This window comes from Populus nigra, chromosome 7 (genome assembly GCF_951802175.1).
Source record: "Populus nigra chromosome 7, ddPopNigr1.1, whole genome shotgun sequence".
NCBI classification, from domain to species: domain Eukaryota; kingdom Viridiplantae; phylum Streptophyta; class Magnoliopsida; order Malpighiales; family Salicaceae; genus Populus; species Populus nigra.
This window is the reverse complement of record NC_084858.1, coordinates 14869677-14887833: the sequence shown is the minus strand read 5'-3', so window position 1 is coordinate 14887833 and position 18157 is coordinate 14869677. Positions and strand designations below refer to the sequence as shown.

The 18157-nt window shown below is 30.3% G+C and overlaps 2 protein-coding genes across 7 annotated transcripts; one reads left to right on the top strand and one right to left on the bottom strand.

Moving 5' to 3' along the window:
* The first annotated feature begins 5761 nt into the window (after positions 1–5761).
* On the top strand, positions 5762–8627 carry LOC133698798 (histone chaperone ASF1B-like). 5 transcript variants are annotated; one of them, XM_062121870.1, is made up of 4 exons: positions 5762–6138; positions 7349–7464; positions 7569–7970; positions 8310–8627. In XM_062121870.1, exons 1-3 carry the CDS (start codon positions 6030–6032, stop codon positions 7923–7925), a joined length of 582 nt encoding a protein of 193 aa, XP_061977854.1. In that variant the 5' UTR covers positions 5762–6029; the 3' UTR covers positions 7926–7970; positions 8310–8627. The 5 variants fall into 5 exon arrangements, 3 of the variants coding, with proteins under 3 accessions (XP_061977854.1, XP_061977853.1, XP_061977852.1); XR_009843196.1 differs by having other exon boundaries at positions 5763–6138; positions 7569–7992; positions 8315–8627; XR_009843197.1 differs by having other exon boundaries at positions 5763–6138; positions 7569–7992.
* A 2302-nt stretch (positions 8628–10929) lies between these two features.
* Positions 10930–13594, bottom strand: LOC133698825 (lisH domain-containing protein C1711.05-like). 2 transcript variants are annotated; one of them, XM_062121907.1, is made up of 6 exons: positions 13253–13594; positions 12907–12957; positions 12324–12526; positions 11570–11701; positions 11422–11481; positions 10930–11271 (listed from the first exon to the last, which is right to left on the bottom strand). In XM_062121907.1, exons 1-6 carry the CDS (start codon positions 13470–13472, stop codon positions 11188–11190), a joined length of 750 nt encoding a protein of 249 aa, XP_061977891.1. In that variant the 5' UTR covers positions 13473–13594; the 3' UTR covers positions 10930–11187. The 2 variants fall into 2 exon arrangements, with proteins under 2 accessions (XP_061977891.1, XP_061977892.1); XM_062121908.1 differs by having other exon boundaries at positions 12324–12511; positions 13253–13592.
* Positions 13595–18157: the final 4563 nt, after the last annotated feature.

Here is an 18157-nt window from a genome sequence, read left to right as displayed (position 1 = left end):
TTTTTCTTTGTTTCAATAATTTTTTTTATATTTTAATATTGATTTAATGTGTTGATATTAAAAATAATTTTTTTAAAAAAATTAAAAATATATTTTAATGCATTTATAAAAAAAAAAGTATTTTAAAAACAATTTATATTATAATATCAAATCGGTTCTCAAAGCTTTTCGTTGTGCATTATTTTTTTAGGTCTTGTGGTGTTTTGTTTTTAATTTCTTTTTAACTTTAAATTAATTTTGTTATATATATTTTTGGATAGAATATTAATGTAAAAAAAATTAAATATATATATTATTTTAATTCTTTTCTAAATAAAAAGGCCCTTTCACCACACTTTCAAATCTAAATAGATCTTTTTGCCTCCTCTTCGGCTATTCTATCTGTGGCCATGAAACTTTAATCCTTCTGTCAAGTCCAATATATTCATCGACTTTTTAGGCCCAACATTGGCTCGCCAAGTCTAAAATATTTGCTCGAGAACTGAGCCTGCATGGAACCTTGAGTAAATTATAACTTACATCTCTGTCATTTTGATATTTTTCAAGTCACAGAAACTAACTACTATATTGGCTCGTGCGTTGTAGTAGGTTAGTATTAATTTTTAATATATATATATAATGGTTTAAGTGTCTTGGGTTAGATACTCATGCAAGACAAAGTGTCTTGAGTCTGACAGTTATTTACCCACGCAAAAAGGATTTAATATCTATGTCAAATCCAAAAGTCTTAGGTCTTGCAGCAATGTCAGACCTAAGCAAATTGAATCTGATAACTATATAACACCCAAGCGCACCCAAACGAATTGGGTTTAGTAGCCATGTCACACTTAAGTGTCTTGAGTCTACGAATTGGGTTTAGTAGTCATGTCACACTTAAGTGTCTTGAGTCTAGCAATTATGTTAGACCCACATTACTTGGATCTGGCACCCAGGTAATTAGGATCTTGCTTGTTTGTCAGATTCAAGTAAATGTGCGTTCAACGCAGCCTTTTAAATTTAAAAATAATAAAACAATATTAAAATGTCCCTCATGATTATAGAAATGTACATGAAAAACAGCGTGAAACAAAATTCCCTGGAATGCAAAACTTATTTTTTTGTCTTTTACAAGGCTAAAGATGTATTTTAACTATTTAACAGTTTGTGCAATGTAAAAAGATCTTTGGGCAACAAGTCTTAATTTTGTTAACTTTGGGGATATAATAATATTTTTACTATGCAAATAATCGTCAAAAGACTACTATATTCTCGCTGAAACGTTTAATATCAATGAACCTATGAAAAATACTGAAATACTTCCACAACGAGAGTGTCATAACCCAATTTTTGACCATTTTATTTTAATTATTATTATTATTTTATTTACTGAAAAAAAAATGATGATGATGAAAAAATAATAATAATAATGATGGAAAAAACAAGTAAAATGAAATAAATGAAGAATGAATTAAAATTTGGGTTAAGGGCAAAATGATTGAAAGTTTTGGGGTTTAATTAAACTTTGAAATTAATCTAATTAAGCTTGAAATTAATTTAATTAATCCAAATAAGGGTTTAATTGGAGGATTGATAAATTTTTAGACTTAATTAAGCTTGAAATTAATTTAATTCATCCAATCAAGGGTTTAATTGGAGAATTGATAAGTTTTGAGACTTAATTAAGCTTGGAATTAATTTAATTAATCCAATCAGGGGCTTAATTGAAAAATTGATAAGTTTTAGACTTAATTAGACTTTGGATTTAATTAAATTAATTAAATCAGGGACTTAATTGAAGAAATATTAAAGTTTGGGGTCAAAATTACAAAATTAAACTCCAAGGATCACATTGAAAATGGCGCGCAAATGCAGGGGGCCAATTACAGTTTGAACTAGTGGCTTAATTACAAAACGTTTAAAACTTCAAGGGCCAAAACGCAAATAATCGTTAAACTTCAAAACGACGCCGTCTGTGGATACGCTGTTCATCTTCTGCAATGGACGCCCGCCGCTGCCATCGCTGCCATTACACCTGCAATCAATGGTTGGAAGAAACGGATTGTTCTCTGGCTATAAAAGCCAGAGAACGAAAGGTCACAAGGGAGGGGGGTGAAAAAGGAAGAACCCGAAGACGAAAAAAAGACAGTAGAGAGAGGGACAGAACCGAGGGTGGGGAAAGGAAGAAAAAAAAAGGGGAGAGAGAAGGAGGAACGAAACCAGAAGCGAGAAACACAAAGATACCAGCCAAATTTTTAAGCCTTTTTTAGAACCCTACGACAGAAGTAAACCTTTCCCTCACCATTACCGGCCTAAAACCACGAAACTAGAAACAAGCCAAGAGAGAGAGAAACGGTGTTCTGAAAACAGAGCATAACACAAAAACGAAGAAAATTAAGCCGAAACAGAGACGCAGGAAGGGAATACAACGGGGAAAACAAGCAGAAGGAGTAAAAGGAAATTCGGACCAGAAATACCGCCTTCAGCAATCTCGCGCAAACCCTCTGCAAACGCACCAGGTACGTCTTCTGCTCTGTTTCTCCCGCTTTTCTTTACTTCATTCTCGCTGTTTTTTTTTTAATTCAGTAACAAGGGCCATGCATGCGTGATTTAGATCACGCGTGCCTTGTATGGCCCAGCCGGGTCACTGGCTTGAGCCAGTGACTGGGCTGGGCTGGCTGGGTCTAGCCCAGCCCATGTGGGCTGAGCTGGACCCAGCCCCAAAAATAAAAAAAAATATATAAAAAAAATATAAAAAGTATAAAAATAGGAGAAATAGAAAAATAGAAAAATATGTGTATGCATGATTAAAAATAATATAACTTTACTGGTTTATTCACCAACGCCAGAGTCGGGAATAAAATACTGGTTTAAGGAATAAAATACTGGTTTAAGTTTATATTATTTTTATTCGTTATATTTTTTTATTTAGAAAAAATATATGTGCATGTATGAAAAATAAATTTATTTTTATTTATTTATTTACTGACCCCAAAATCAGGAATAAAAACACTGATTTAATTATTCCCTTTGTTTTTTTATTTAACTACATAAAAATAGAAAAATATGTGAATGCGTAAATTTAGCTTATTTGTTTATTCACTAGCGTTAGAGTCAGGAATAAAAAAATATTAATATAAATTTATTTTATAGCTACGCAATAGTTACCAACGCCAGAGTTGGAATTATCCGTAGTTGAACATTCACTGACGCCAGAGTCAGGAATATTGTGAATAAATCATTAGAACGCAATTTAAGATAAAAACAACAATGCAGTTTGCCTTAGACAGAACGTTTAAGGGGTGATAATATCTTCCCTTTTACGTAACCAGTCCCGAACTATAGAATCTCTATTGACCAGTTAGGGTTCCTGGTGACCATAATACTAGGTGGCGACTCCTAAAACAAGACCTTTTCCCCTTAAAGAACAAGATGCCAGAAATCTGTTCTTTCCATGTAAATATAATATTTTTTAGGGTCGCCGTGATGTCGTGTGCGACAGGATGGCGACTCCACTGGGGACTTAGGATTAAGCTTTGTCTTTTATCTTATTATTGCTATTTTTTTTGTTGTTGTGTTTATTTGTTTTTTTTCTTCCTGCATTTACTGCTTTAGCATGCATCCTTGTTTATGTTGTCATGCATCACTTTGGAAGCACACACTTTACAAACTAGGATAAGTGGGGGAGTAACGGTACCCTAATGGCTTTAGCCTGGGTAAGACTGGTTTCACGAGAAAAATGATAATTTAACTTTATGTGAAAAGACAACATTAGCCTCATCCTAAGCTTTTAGAGCTTAGAAAATCCACTGTGCAAGTCTACATTGGACTGTACTTGGTCCACAATACACTTGCACAAGGTTGCCAGACCCGCGCTTAGGTTTGGCATCAAACATGGTTGTCAGCCCGCTCCTGGGTTTGGCACCAAACATGGTTGTCATACCCAAGAATCTTGGGTCTGACGTGGTTGTCAAACCCAAGCAAACAACAAATAAACAGATGATAATTGTGCATTTTAATTGTCAGGAGAGAGAAAAGAAAGAAAAAACATAAACAATCAATTATTTGCGGCACCACGTGGAAGAGGACACATATGTGCATCTAGTTATGCGGTGGATTGCCAGATTTGACCACCGGAAAGCTTCTCATGCGCCTTCTTAATGGTGCGAGTGTTGCCCACTCGTTGTAGCTCTTCAATTAAAAAATAAAAAATACAACGTGAAAATACTAAAACGCCTCCCATAATCTTCTTAATTACACAACATACCCATGTAAATTTCACTGTCACAATCCACAGTAATATATGTCTATCCACAGTAATATGTGTCTAAAGTCATAGTGAAATCTCCACGCCATTTAGCTTTCTTTATAATTGATTTTCAATTTTAATAATCATTGAAAAATTAAAAAGAAAAGAAAATTAATCGTCCATTGTAACTTATTTTCTTGAGAAAAAAAGTATATCCAACTTGCAAACTAAAGCATTGACATGTTTTATGAAATATGTGAGAATTGTTAATTACTTGTTTTTGGAATATTTCTTATTAAGTAATATCCATAAGAACATGATTATAGATAGGATTTGTTCAGTTTAATATATCATTATTTGTAAATAATATAGATGATATTAGTAGTAAATTTATCAAAATAATAAATATACAAAAACACACGAAGATTTCATTGCGGCTATAGAAAATTGCATGCCTTTGATTTAGGGATGTTTTGGTATTTTCACATAGGCTATCCATCATTATTGATTTGTGTAAGGGTATTTTTTATTATGCAGTATTTTTATGAATAGTAAAATAACGAAAATACCCCTAGAGTATTTTGGTATTTTTGGTTTTTTATATACATTTGAATTACAATGTACCCTTGTATCCGAAAAAATTAATGCATTGGGATAAGGGGTATTAGAGTTTTTTTGCTCTGGTTTTTTTGTTAATTGTTGGTTTGCATGAGGATAGTATTATGATTTACTATTAAAGTTTTTATGGCTTTCAATTTTTATCCTTCAAATCAAGTTTATGAATTTGATTTTTTCAATGATAATAATAATGATTTTAGTTTGATCCCTCTTCTTTTGATTTCTTACAATAATAATAATTGTGATAATAAAATAACAATAATAATATGATTTTTATTTTCATTACCACTATTATTGTTATTTTATTATCACAATTATTATTATTGTAAGAAATCAAAAGAAGAGGGATCAAACTAAAATCACTATTATTATCATTGAAAAAATCAAATTCATAAACTTGATTTGAAGGATAAAAATTGAAAGCCATAAAAACTTTATCAAAAAGACAAAGAGGCAAAAATACAAAATTAAAAGCAGGAGGACCAAATGAAAAATCATTATACAAATTAGAAACCAAGGGTTAAATTAAAATCATATAAAACTTTAACAAAATAGAAAATGACAAAAATATACAAATCAAAAAATTAAAATCATCCGTTTCTAGAATTTTACGGATTGTAAATTTTTAAAATTAACCTAAAGGTTTGACTAAGAATTGCTTTGTTTTATTTATCATTTATTTTAAGCCAATGTGTTTTTAATTTCAACCTTTAATATTTATTTAAATGGAGGTTGAGTTCTATTTATTTTTTAACTTTTTATATTCTTTGTTTTTTTATTTAATTGGGTTATTTTAAGTCTTTTTATTTGTTATTGTTTATTAAATTTATTTTTAAAATTTAAATTTTATTCTTAAGTTAAAAAAATTTAACCTGCATAGCGCAAATCACCGAACTCGATAGGACTAAAATGTAAAACCTTGATAACTCGAGCATTTCCAACTCGGCCCTAGTAATATCCTGAGGCTCCCTCCCAAATCAATTCCCGCTCCCTCATTTCAATTCTCCCGCCATTCCCAAACATTAATAACAAAAACCCTAAAACAAAATTCAATTCCAAGTAACCCTGTAATCACTCTCGATTTTGTGATTAGGTTTTCTTCTGTTTTGGGTTTTAGATGAAGGTTTTAGAGCCTTAGGGTTTTTGTGTTTTGTTTTGATTTGATTTGATAGAAAGACGGTGGATAATGAGTGCAGTGAATCTTACTAACGTTACCGTGCTAGATAATCCGGCGCCCTTTTTGTCCCCGTTTCAGTTCGAGATCTCTTATGAGTGTTTGACTCCTCTTAAAGACGGTACCTTTCTCACTGTGTTTGAATCTGTAGTGCCCTTTCTTTTTTCTTTTTATTAATTTTATTAATTAAAGTTTGAGTTGTTGAGAAACAAAATTGTTTCTATGGATTCTGAACCAAAAATGTGATATGGTTTTTGATTTAAATCCTTAAAAAGGTGGTTTTTCTAGCCCTTTGAGTTGCTCTTTTTTTTTTAAGCTGTTTTTAGGGATTTAGGTTCTGGTGTCAGAAGTTTGTTCTTTAAATAATTTTAGTGATGTGCATGCGTGGTTAAATGTGTTTTTTTTTTAATTGAAATCAAAGATGGTTTGGTTTTAGTGATAGGGCCTATTATTGTTGTGCATCTGACCTGCAATTTATAGTTGCTCATGGGAATTACTTACTGCTCTCGTCTTCTAAGTTGGTGGAATTTCAGGTGTAAACCTGATGCTCTTGTTGTAATCTTACCCATTAGATATGTTAGTTCTTGTCGTTGGTAGGGACCTGATCAGTAACCAAATCTTAGAACATTTTGGCATCTCTTTGATTCTTTGAATGATAACGAACCAGGCCTCTGGTTTTTATTTAACCTGTCATGATTTTTCAGGATATTGCGTCATGATTGCATGAAATTAGTGCCTATGTTTGTCATTGTGAGTAATATTAACTTCAGACTCTTTCTGAAATATCCTGTGCATCAGTGATGCTAGAGAGAATGATCCCTCAACTTCCTTCAATTAATTGCTCAGTGCTTTACTTATAGTGGTACTTTTGTAGCGTACACCTGCCTTTGCAATTGTTGTTTTGAGTCAGATAACCTCCAAGGCTCCAATTAGTTTTCTGTAGATTGTATGGTGTGCAAGGATGTCTCCAAGGGCAAACATGTAGTGCACCAATGGACTTCATGAGAAAAAAAAAGATAAAGAAATCCCAAACTGACGAAATTTGTGGATTGGCATACTTTTATTTACCAGATCTGGATCACATACTTTTTTATTACGGTTTGGAATTCCTTGCATTTTAAGACAAGCATTTTCTGTGTTCTTTGATTGCCAGGACTGCAAGTAATTTTGTTGGTATATTGTGTTTTTATGTATCTTTTAATGTAAATATCCTACATGGTGTAGGAACTTAAATTGATCTTGTTCCTTTTCAGCCCAACTCTGTCTTCTGGATTTTCAACGATGTTTGTTCATCTTATAGAAGAATGTTCCATTTTGTTGTTGTGATGCAGATTTGGAATGGAAACTAATCTATGTGGGGTCTGCTGAGGATGAAACATATGACCAACTGTTGGAGAGTGTGCTTGTTGGGCCTGTCAATGTTGGAAATTATCGTTTTGTCTTACAGGCAATTCTCTTTGAACATTTGTTTAGATTCTTTAAATTAGACTCCTATTTTGTTTCTGATTTGAATAAATTCTGATTCATGCATGCTGTATGTATGCTTTGCAGGCAGACCCACCTGACCCATCAAAGATTCGTGATGAAGATATCATTGGTGTCACAGTACTTTTGTTGACGTGCTCTTATTTAGGTCAGGAATTTGTTCGAGTTGGCTACTATGTGAACAATGATTATGAAGATGAGCAGCTTAGAGAGGAACCTCCACCTAAAGTGTTGATTGATAAGGTCCAAAGAAACATCCTATCTGATAAACCCAGGGTTACAAAGTTCCCCATCAATTTTTATCCTGAAAATACTGAGGGTGCGGAGGAACCTCTTGCGAACGATCAACCTGCTGAAACTGATGGAAATGAAGAACGACTGCCTGCTTCTCCTCATCATTCTTCAGATAAAGAAGGGCCTTAAATTACAATCAGCATCAACTCCTGGCCTCCCAAGTTTCTCATTCAGGTTCATATCATCAGGATTTTAGGTGATGCCTTTTGCCATATATTTTGATGTGCGGAATGTGAACAACTGTTTTAGCTGGAAAGCAAGGAGTGATGGTTGATTTACTGGGCTTTACTGGCTGTTTTTTTTTTTTTTTTGTCATCGATACAGTTGTAGTGCCGAGGTGACTGATTTTGTATTCTAATCGGATGGATTTAGTTTGTGATAAGCTGATAGTATGAATAGATGCATCTTAGGTTCATCAACATTTTATTATATCAATTCGGATCTTGTGATTTCAACATCTAATATACAAAGTGTGTTTCTTTTCTCTGACATGTTTTGTTTTTTTTTTCTTAGAGCAGTGTTCGTGTTTTCCTCTTCTGTAGTGTTGCGAGGTATTTATGCATATGCATATTATGAAACAGCAAAATGATCCCTGCGATCCGCAACAACGATGCTTCAATTTGGATGATAGTCGGGGGTTGATTTGTATCCCTAAGCACTGCTTTTTCACTTTTCTCCAGAGGTAGATACAAGCGGGTGTCGCTCCTAGAATCTATGTAAAAAATAACTTGCTGTGAAGTTTGGTTCTGTCAAAATCTAAATCGAACTTCATTTGTCTGAAAAGGATTCAAATTTTGTTCTTTAACGTTCGAGCAAATTTGAGATTGTTCACTTGCCTAACCTGTACAGTTTTGATGTATTGCTAATGAAAACAAGTACCAATTATACTAGAATCGAACTTTCTTAAAAAAAGAAATGACTACAAAAGCTAATTCATGAAGGATCTTCAACGTAGCTTATGAGTGAAATCACCTTCTACCTCTTCATCCAAAACATTTAATATTGACTATTGAAGGTATTTAGGTTTTTTTACTAGATGTATTAGTTATTGTCAAAATGATTGGAGATAAATAAGTTTTTTTAAAATGCATAGCAAAACAATTAAAATATCCTTGAAAGAAGAAAACATTGTATTTACATAATTATTTTTTTATTATTATCAATTTAGTTGATGGAAAGTTTAATATTTGATCAAATATAATTTTTTTAAAAAAAACATAGTGAAACAATTAAAATATTTTTAAAAGCAAAAACATTATGTCAGCTTAGAGTAATTTAATATTTAATCAAATATAAAAATTAAAAAACAAAAAAGTTAGGGCATGAGTTGTGCACTCTTTAAAGTGCGGGAGGCGCTCGTGCCTTTTAGACAGCACATGCAGTACCTCCTCACATTCAAAAATGTCATTTCGTTGTGTTGTTAAAAGTGTCGTCATGTCCTCTTCTAGGTAATGTGATAAATAGTTTTTTTAAAAAATACATAGTAAAATGATTAAAATATCCTTGAAAGAAAAAAAAAAACATTGTATTTACACAATGATTTTTTCGTTATTATCAATTTAGTTGGAGAATTTAATATTTGATCAAATAAAAAAAACAAAAAAAAACACGATGAAAACTAAAATGCTTTCAAAAGCAAAAAAATTATCATGTCAGCTTAGAGCAATTTAATATTTGACCAAATATAAAATTTAAAAAAAAAGGTTGAGGCATGAGTGGTGCGCTTTTTGAAGTGTGAGAGCGCCCACGCTTTTTAGACAGCACATGCAACACCTCTTCGCATCCAAAAATATCCTTTCGTTGTGTTATTAAAAGTGTTGTTATGTCTTCTTCTTTGTAGTGTGGCACATGTCGATGATGGTGGTTTGGTTTGTCACTGATATGCCCTCTTTTTTTTTCCTTTTCTCTTGCTTCCCTTGAAAATTACAGCTTGACCTCTTTGTTGATTACATTTCAACTCTAATCCTTATTTTTTTTAATTTCTAATTTTTGTTCTTGACCCTTCATAGAAGTTTTATTTATTTTTAATTTCATCATTCAATTCTAATTTACCACATATTTGTTTTTTTAATTTGGTTCTTATTTTTTTATTTTATTTTTGTCTTTTGTTCAATTGATTTTTTCTTTTCAATTTTACTCTTCAATCAAAAATAAAATTTATTTTGTATTTTTATTTTGATCTTCATTTTTTTAATTGTAATTTTTTGTTTTAGGTCCTTGTGTATAATTGATATTCTTTTTCCAAGTTAATCTTTCAATATTTAATAGGTTGGAAGTTAAGCTTCATAATTTTTTTTAGATATGATATTTTTAGTCTAATGTCTTGAGTCACAGGTTTGAAAATTAAACACGAGTTGTTATTATTTATTATATTATTATATTCACTTATCTTGTTTTCAGCTTTGTAATTTTTTATATATTTTTTTATAAAATTATTCTCATCTCCAAACTCAAGTTATAATTTTTTTTATATATATATAACGTATGTACGTTATCTAAACATGAATTTTAATAATAATAAAAAATTTGCGGCGTAGCTCGGCTATACACCGATAGTGAAATACTAAAAGAGCATTGATAATATTTTTTGAAATTATTTCGATCATAGTTGATTTTTATTGACATCTCTCTCAAGGTACAGAGAATTGTTCAAACATGAGCGTTGGATGATAATGGAGAAGGGCATCATTATCAAACCAAACGGGAGAAAGCTATCAAATAAATCAATCTCTCTCAAAGAAGTTCCACTGTATTCATTTGTTCTTAGATTTATCCCTTGATTTCCCGTTGAAAAAGAAAAAAGAAAAAATAAGAATTTCTGAAAAACAGAGATGAAAAGGAATGGAACAAGCACAGAAAGAATCATTACCTTTTATTCCCGAATCCTTTCCCCTCTCATTTTTTTTAATCATTACAAAAAAAAACAGTGCAAGGGAAGGAAAGGAGCAGATAATCTGTGTTCTCTGCAAATATAATTTGCGTGATTCTATAAATAAAACTTTGAATGATCCTTTCAATCAGTGATACAAAGCTCAAAGACACGATTCAACAGGGTAGCAACCGATTTCAAAATAACTTTGACAAGGCTTTTCAGCTTGGCCTTGATTCTTGGAGAAAAGTTGAAAGAAAGACATCAGAGCAAATACACTATTATACATAGTACCCGGTTAATGTCCCAGAAAAGCAGAGTGTTAAGCGAAATTTCAGTGCTATCCAAACAAAAGAAAGCCCGGTGCAATGCCAGATCTTACAAACATAAAGTTGAAGGGGACGAAGAAACAAATAATTGTCAGCTGGAATTTATCATGCCAAGATTTAAGAGAATACAGTACATGTACGCCGCATGTTAGTAACTCTGCAAATAAAGCAGCAAACACAAATGAAGCTTTCTTCACTTCTCATTTTTACGCCTTTTCTTGGGAGGACTTTTTGTTTTTGATGTTGTTTTCTCCATGCTTGCAGCGTTCCCCTCTTTCTGCAGATAAAATAAAGGAGTCAAACAACCTCACACAATAATTTAACTCAAACATACAAATGAAAGTAAACAAACAGATAATTTATACCCTCTTTTTTAATCTCTTTAACTAAACATACACACGGAAGTAAACAAACAGACGATTTATACCCTCTTTTTTATTCTCTTCCTTTGCCGCTGCCGCCCTTTATTTTTCTTTGTCGATTTAGCCTATAAGATAAGTCAAAACTAGATTAGCCACAGGGATATCTGATGTTCAATAAGCCAATTTGCTCATTTAGTTTCAAGAAGAAGCAACCTGTGCAAGAGCTACAGTTCGAGCATGTCTCTCTGCATGTGTCTCCTCGTCCAAGTTCTCAATTTCCCCATCACTGTTAAGCATTACCTTCAGCCTATTTTCCTTCATCAATTTCTCAGATCGAGCATGTCTCTACAACCAAAAACAAAACTTCATTAATTAATGTAAGGCTAAAGCTAAGTACCAGCTTTCAAAGCTCTCAATTCCATGCCAATCAATTTGAAAGTAAATGCAGTTACGGAGAGTTATGTTCGTGTCATCCATGTCATGGTAAGATACTAACAAATTCTCATCTTATAACCACACAAAATAGTTCATTGATGCAGCCAACAATACTCAATGTTCCACATGGAAAAGTGATAGCGAATAATGTTTTATATTAATGACTGCTATTGAACATGGATGCTCCATACCCTGTTTTTCATAAAAATAGAAAAAAGATTGAAATGATAATACAAGAAAAATAAATGAAAAGGATATGATTATGCTGGCCTGCATAATTCATCTAACAGAGAATACAAAAAAAAAAAAAAAGGGTAGGAGGAGAGAAAAGAGTGAATTACATCTACAATGACATTGGAAAGAACAAAAAGAAAAGAGCAAAACAATCTATTTGATCGAATAACTATATCATGTACAAGTCACCTTATCAACTGGTACTGTTTCCTTGCACATTAGATTCCAAATGGTGGGGTATAGAATTGTTAGCACAAAATTCATTTTCAGAACGAAATAGAAACACGCAATGCCTTACCTTAGAGCTAAGATGGGCCCTCATAGTCTCCTCAGTCAAACAGATAATTCGAGGGCAGATCCTGCACTTATAAACTGATTTGCACTTTAATATACAATCTGGAATATCATCTGGTAATGATTCCTCATCAGCTGTGGCATTAGATTGCTTCTTGAGTATTTCAATGCCAGTACAGGTTTCTCTGTCATCTGCAGTTTCATCATCTTCAGACATCTCAAAATAATAATCCAGTTTTGAATGCAAGTGTTAAGTTGTCCATTAACGTAACAAATCAAACAGGATGAATTGGTTAGTAACCATCCACAACTACTAAACATCTTAGACCTGAACAAGGGCTCAAAATAACAGACAAAAGTTGCACATAGGGTCATAGTATAGTGGAAAAAGCATACTCGAAACAATCATTCAGAATGCCAAGGATAATTAACCTATGCTACCAATACTATGACAGTTCCAATTGTAACAAACATGAGTCATTTGATCCCTCAAAAAGAATCATAGAGGACAGTTATCCTCCAATATGCATATAGCCTTCCTACTTGAAAAAAATCTCAATACCATAAATGAAAAAAATAAATCCTACCTGATGAATAACCATCAATCACATTTGCTGAGCTATCCTCACTCTCATAACCTGCAACATATCAATGAGCCATAAGAAACCAGTCAGTCAGCAACATACTAATCAAAAGGAAAACCAGTTTACTTGCTAAAAGAGAAGCTTTTCAAGAAAACAAGCAAATAACTAAACATCATAAAAATTTAAATACATGATGGCATGAAAAATAAAACACAATTTGCTAGTAATAAACTATCAGAATGGCTGCCAAATTCACTTCTCTATAAAGACCAAAACTTTTCACTAATATCAACAATCTAACTCAGACCCACTAATCCAAATTAAGTAAAACACAGAATTAACAACAAACCTGATGATGATGATGATGAAGCCTCCGACTCGCTTTCCTCTTTTGGCTCAGCAACTGCACCATCATCCTCAGATTCACTGTTTTCTTCTGGGTCAGCAACCACATCATCCTCTGATTGTTCAGTAGCGCCAGCTTCAGAATCCGAGGAAGATGATGATGAATCAGAGGAAGCTTCATCCTTCTCTCCATGCTCTGATTTAAAAAATCTCCTCTTTATCATGTTTTTTCCGAAGTAGCAAGCAATTATGGTTAAGTCAAATTGAATAAGAGGCGACGGCTTGCTCGCAAAGAGACCAGGGTTTTGGGTTTAGCAGGTGACAACTGCGAGTGAGAGAGGCTCAGAGAGAGAGAGAGAGGGGAGTTCGTGTTTGGTAAGAAACCCGGCCCAGTATTGGTCAAGGCCCATTTCTTAAATCTTTCCAATCTTTTTTCTCTACTTCAAAGAATTTTTTTAAGGGTTTCGTATTTCTAGTTTTCCTTCTTCTTGTTTTTCCCTTTAATGGAAAAAATTGAAAAAATTTCAAGTCGAGAAAGGCCACGAGATTATTAGATTATTAGTGATAATTATTTGATTATTGAACCAGAAGAAAAGAAATGCAACGATTCTGTTGTGTTTGGTGCAAGAAATTAGGTTGACAACAAAGTTAATATGTAAGAAAAAGACAGCAAGTTGTTAGATACAATTTGAGGTTTGAGCTAATTCAACATTCAAGTCGTTATTGATAAATTAACTATAGAATAATATTATTTAGATAAAAAATTAAAAAAAAATAGAGTTGATCTAGTAAATTCTTATTTAAATTTGGTTCAGTAAATTAAACCGATTAAATTTAATCAAGTTAATTTTTAAAATTAATTTAAAATAAAATTCTGGATTATGATTAAAAAAATGTAATTATAGAAAAATTAATCAATTGTCCACGACTTAGGCATTAGAATAATTTACAGAGAAATAAAAATGGATTTGCTTTAAGCATGGGAGCTCTATCATCTCTTAAATATAGATAGCAGTTGCAGATAGTGTAAATAAAGTGTATTAAAATCTAATTATAGTTGTTTTTTAAAGTATTTTTTATTTAAAAATATATTAAAATAATATTTTTTATTTTTAAAAAATTATTTTAAAATTAATATATCAAAATAATTTAAAAATATTAAAAATATATTAATTTGAAGTAAATAAATTAAAAAAATAAATATTTTTAAAATATAAAAACAAAGACGAGAAGGAGAGAGTGGAGGGGCAAATGCAACTGTCATGGCTAATGGGTCCATCCTCCTTTCTTTATTTATTTCAATAAAATAAGGTTTCGTAGATGTATTGATTCAAATCTTTTCTTGCGTCGTTCAATCCTGATCTCCGGCTACTTTTTTTTTTAATATATTTTTTAAAAAAATTTAATTTAATATTTTTTTAATATATTAATATAAAAAATATTATTTTAATATATCTTTAATTAAAAATACTTTTAAAATAAATTCTATCACCCTCTCAAAAGTAAATTAATTTTTTTTAAATTTTTTTATATTATTTTAATAGGGTAAGATTAAAAATAAAAAATATTATTTTAATATATTTTTAAATAATACTAACACTTAAAAAAAAAAATTCTTTACTGGTATACCTACCCAACATCACCAGACCACGTGTTCAGCAACGACCCGCGACCTTCCTTTTTGAGATAATTAATTAATAATCATCCCGCCAATTAAAGAGCGCAGAATTCAAAATCAATTTCGCTTTGTCTAGGTTAATACCGTCTTTTCATCACCTCCGATGCTTTTCCTATCAACACAAGAACCTACCGCCAAACACGTGCCAATTATTCTAATCTCTCTTCGCTCATGTAACACAAAAGGAAAATAAATAAATAGTTGATAAATCTATTGTTCTTAAATACTACTAATAATAAATAAATAAAAACACTAAGATTTCATACTTGTAAAATGAAAAAAATCATTAGAATTACATTCCAAAATGCAAAATAAATTAAGACAACTCAGGGTTGATTATTGATACAATGTATAATTTCTCATATTTTTTTCTTGTTAACAATAGTTTGTTTTCTAAGTTCCCGAAATTTTTTCTTTTTGCAATTAAATTATTGAATTTTATATATTTTTTAATTTTATTCTTACAAGTTATATTAATATGATTTTATGTGTTATGATATCTTTTTTGCGTATTCAATGTTCATAAAATATTCCATCATTAAACAAAAAATTAAAGATTAATTCTATAAAATAGATTTTTAGTTTATTATTAAAAAAAGAAGACCAAGAATAACATAAAAAAACATATCTTATTTTTTCATTTACAGCATTCAAAGTGCATAGAAAACACCAATATATTCCCTCAAAATTTAATTTTTTGAATATCTTATCTCTTTTCTTTTATGTTTTTATCATTCAAATCCTAAAATTTATTTTAGTCATGTTTCAATTCATGAATGTTTAAAGAGGAGAGAGAAAGTATTTGACAAATCAAATTCCAACTATAAAAAAAATATCAATCTTAGTATTAGTTTATTCATCTTAGAAATGAGAGTTTAATGAAGATGATTTTGCTTTTCAAACCTTGAAAAAATTAATTGAGACCTAAGAATTTTACTTTGATTTATGATTTTTAAACGAATTAATAGCTCTATAGATTTCTAGGATGTTTTTAGACGAGAACAAGTTAAAATTTTAGTTTTTGAGATCACAAAACTCGAATCCTAATTTTCTAGTCATCAAATGTAATTGGAAAATGTTTATGATAATAACATGTCATCTTCGATAACATATTATTTGTGAAAATAGACTATATGACATCTGTAATATTAAAAAAAAAACTTGGATTAATGATGTGTCATCCACTTTTAATAAAAAAAAAACTTAACTAAGCTCGCTTGAGCTTTTTTATTTTAGATCAAGCACTCGAGCCTCATCTGCTAGGCTCAGTAATGCATGACCTCCTTTTATTTTTTAAATTTAATTTTTAATTACTATCTTCTCTTTCATGTTTTAAATTATTTTTTTATTTAAATAATGATTCATCCTTTGGATTATTTCTATAATCTTATAATATCTCAATGAGATTATTATAATTTATCACCAATCTTGTAAATTTTTGGAAAGATAAGTTGTATTTGCACCATGCATGCATTTATAAAAACAAAATCATATGTATTTAGTGATTAAAATTAATCTCCAAGATAAATAAGAGAAAACATATAAAATGAATGGACAACTAAGGAGATTTTTTTTTTCATCTATCTTTTGCTTCTTAAAAGGAAGATAAACTTTTATTATAATTTCTAATTAGTATTAACAATTTTTTTAATAATTTACGGTTCATATATTTCTCAATTTAATTTATAAAACAAAAGCATCGTTTTTCTATTTCTCAATTAAAAAATGTTATGAAATTGAAAAACACATCCATGACAATATAATCTTTTTATTTTGTATTACAAGTTGGCTTGGAATCCCACCCCCAACACAACCCGGGAACACTGGCGAGCCTAATCTGGAAAATTATATACCAAAGCAAGAGAGAGGTGAGAAGCTAAATAAAGAAAGAAGAGGAAATCTCAGGCTAGTTTTTATACACTGATCACCAATTCAAGTCTTGACTTAGTGCCCTGTTTGTTACAACATGGGACACAAATCCCATTGTTTTAGCCTAAATTAGTTTGATTCTTCGGGCTACGCTGCAAGGTGAAGCAACCTTTTTTTCAACGTGCACCTGTGGCCTACATTTTTAAAAAATAAAAACTAAAACTAAAACAAATAAAATTATTATCATTACTATTATTAATAATAAGTAATATTATCCCTATTATTATTACCATTATAACCACCACCACCACCACTATTATTATTATTATTATTATTACCACCACAACTATTACTAACATTATCATTATTAATAATAATAATAATATTCTTGCTATTATTATTATTATTATTATTATTATTATTATTATTATTATTATTATTATTTTAACAACCATTACCACAATTATCATCACTATTATTATTATGGTTGTTATTACAATTGTCACTATCTATATTATTACAACAATTGTTACTATCAGTACTATTTTTCTTCTTCTTCTTTTTCTTTATCGTATTATTATTATTAGTAGTAACAGTAATAGTAATAATAACAACAATATTGTTACCATTACCATCACCACAACTATTATTATTATCACCACTAGTTTTATTATTGTTGCTGTTGTTGTTATCAATATCATCATCATCATTGTTGTTGTTATTATTGCTGTTATAATTACTAATTTAATTGTTGTTGTTGTTGTTATCATCAATAATAGTATTATTTTTATTATCATCATCATCATTAATAATAATAATTATTATAACTAACATTACAATTATTTTTATTTTTATTAGTATCATCATTATTATTAATATTACCATGACTATTACAATTATTTCAATTACTATTATTATTGTTATTGTTGTTGAGAAAATAAAAACTATGAACTTGATTTGAAGGATGTAATTAAAAATTATAAAAACTTTAACAAAAAAATCAAGAAAAACAATAAAAACTCAAAAGAAAATGGACCAAATTAAAATAATTATTATCATGAAAAAACAAAAATCATAAACTTAATTTAAATATATAATTGAAAGCTAGAAGGACCAGATTGAAAATATCTTATATATACAAATTAAACTTTAAGGGCTAATTTGAAAACAAATAAAATTTTAATAAAACAAAAAATAACTAAAAACATCAAATTAAAAGTTAAAGGATTGGATCTGAAATAACAATAATGATAAGAACCATAGTGTATTTACTAGGAGAAAGAAACGAAGGAAGAAAAAAAAAAATCAATGGTAATACACCGGCCATACTTGAGGAACGCACACCAGATAAATATGTATTAT

Excerpts from the sequence above, each read along its gene's own strand:
- LOC133698798 (XM_062121870.1), top strand. The coding sequence starts at position 6,030 with ATGAGTGCAGTGAATCTTACTAACGTTACCGTGCTAGATAATCCGGCG. Across the intron at positions 6,139-7,348 it reads TTTGACTCCTCTTAAAGACG|ATTTGGAATGGAAACTAATC; the intron begins GTACCTTTCTCA and ends GTTGTGATGCAG. Across the intron at positions 7,465-7,568 it reads ATTATCGTTTTGTCTTACAG|GCAGACCCACCTGACCCATC; the intron begins GCAATTCTCTTT and ends TATGCTTTGCAG.
- LOC133698825 (XM_062121907.1), bottom strand. The coding sequence starts at position 13,472 with ATGATAAAGAGGAGATTTTTTAAATCAGAGCATGGAGAGAAGGATGAA. Across the intron at positions 12,958-13,252 it reads TTCATCATCATCATCATCAG|GTTATGAGAGTGAGGATAGC; the intron begins GTTTGTTGTTAA and ends GATATGTTGCAG. Across the intron at positions 11,702-12,323 it reads GGGCCCATCTTAGCTCTAAG|AGACATGCTCGATCTGAGAA; the intron begins GTAAGGCATTGC and ends TTTTGGTTGTAG.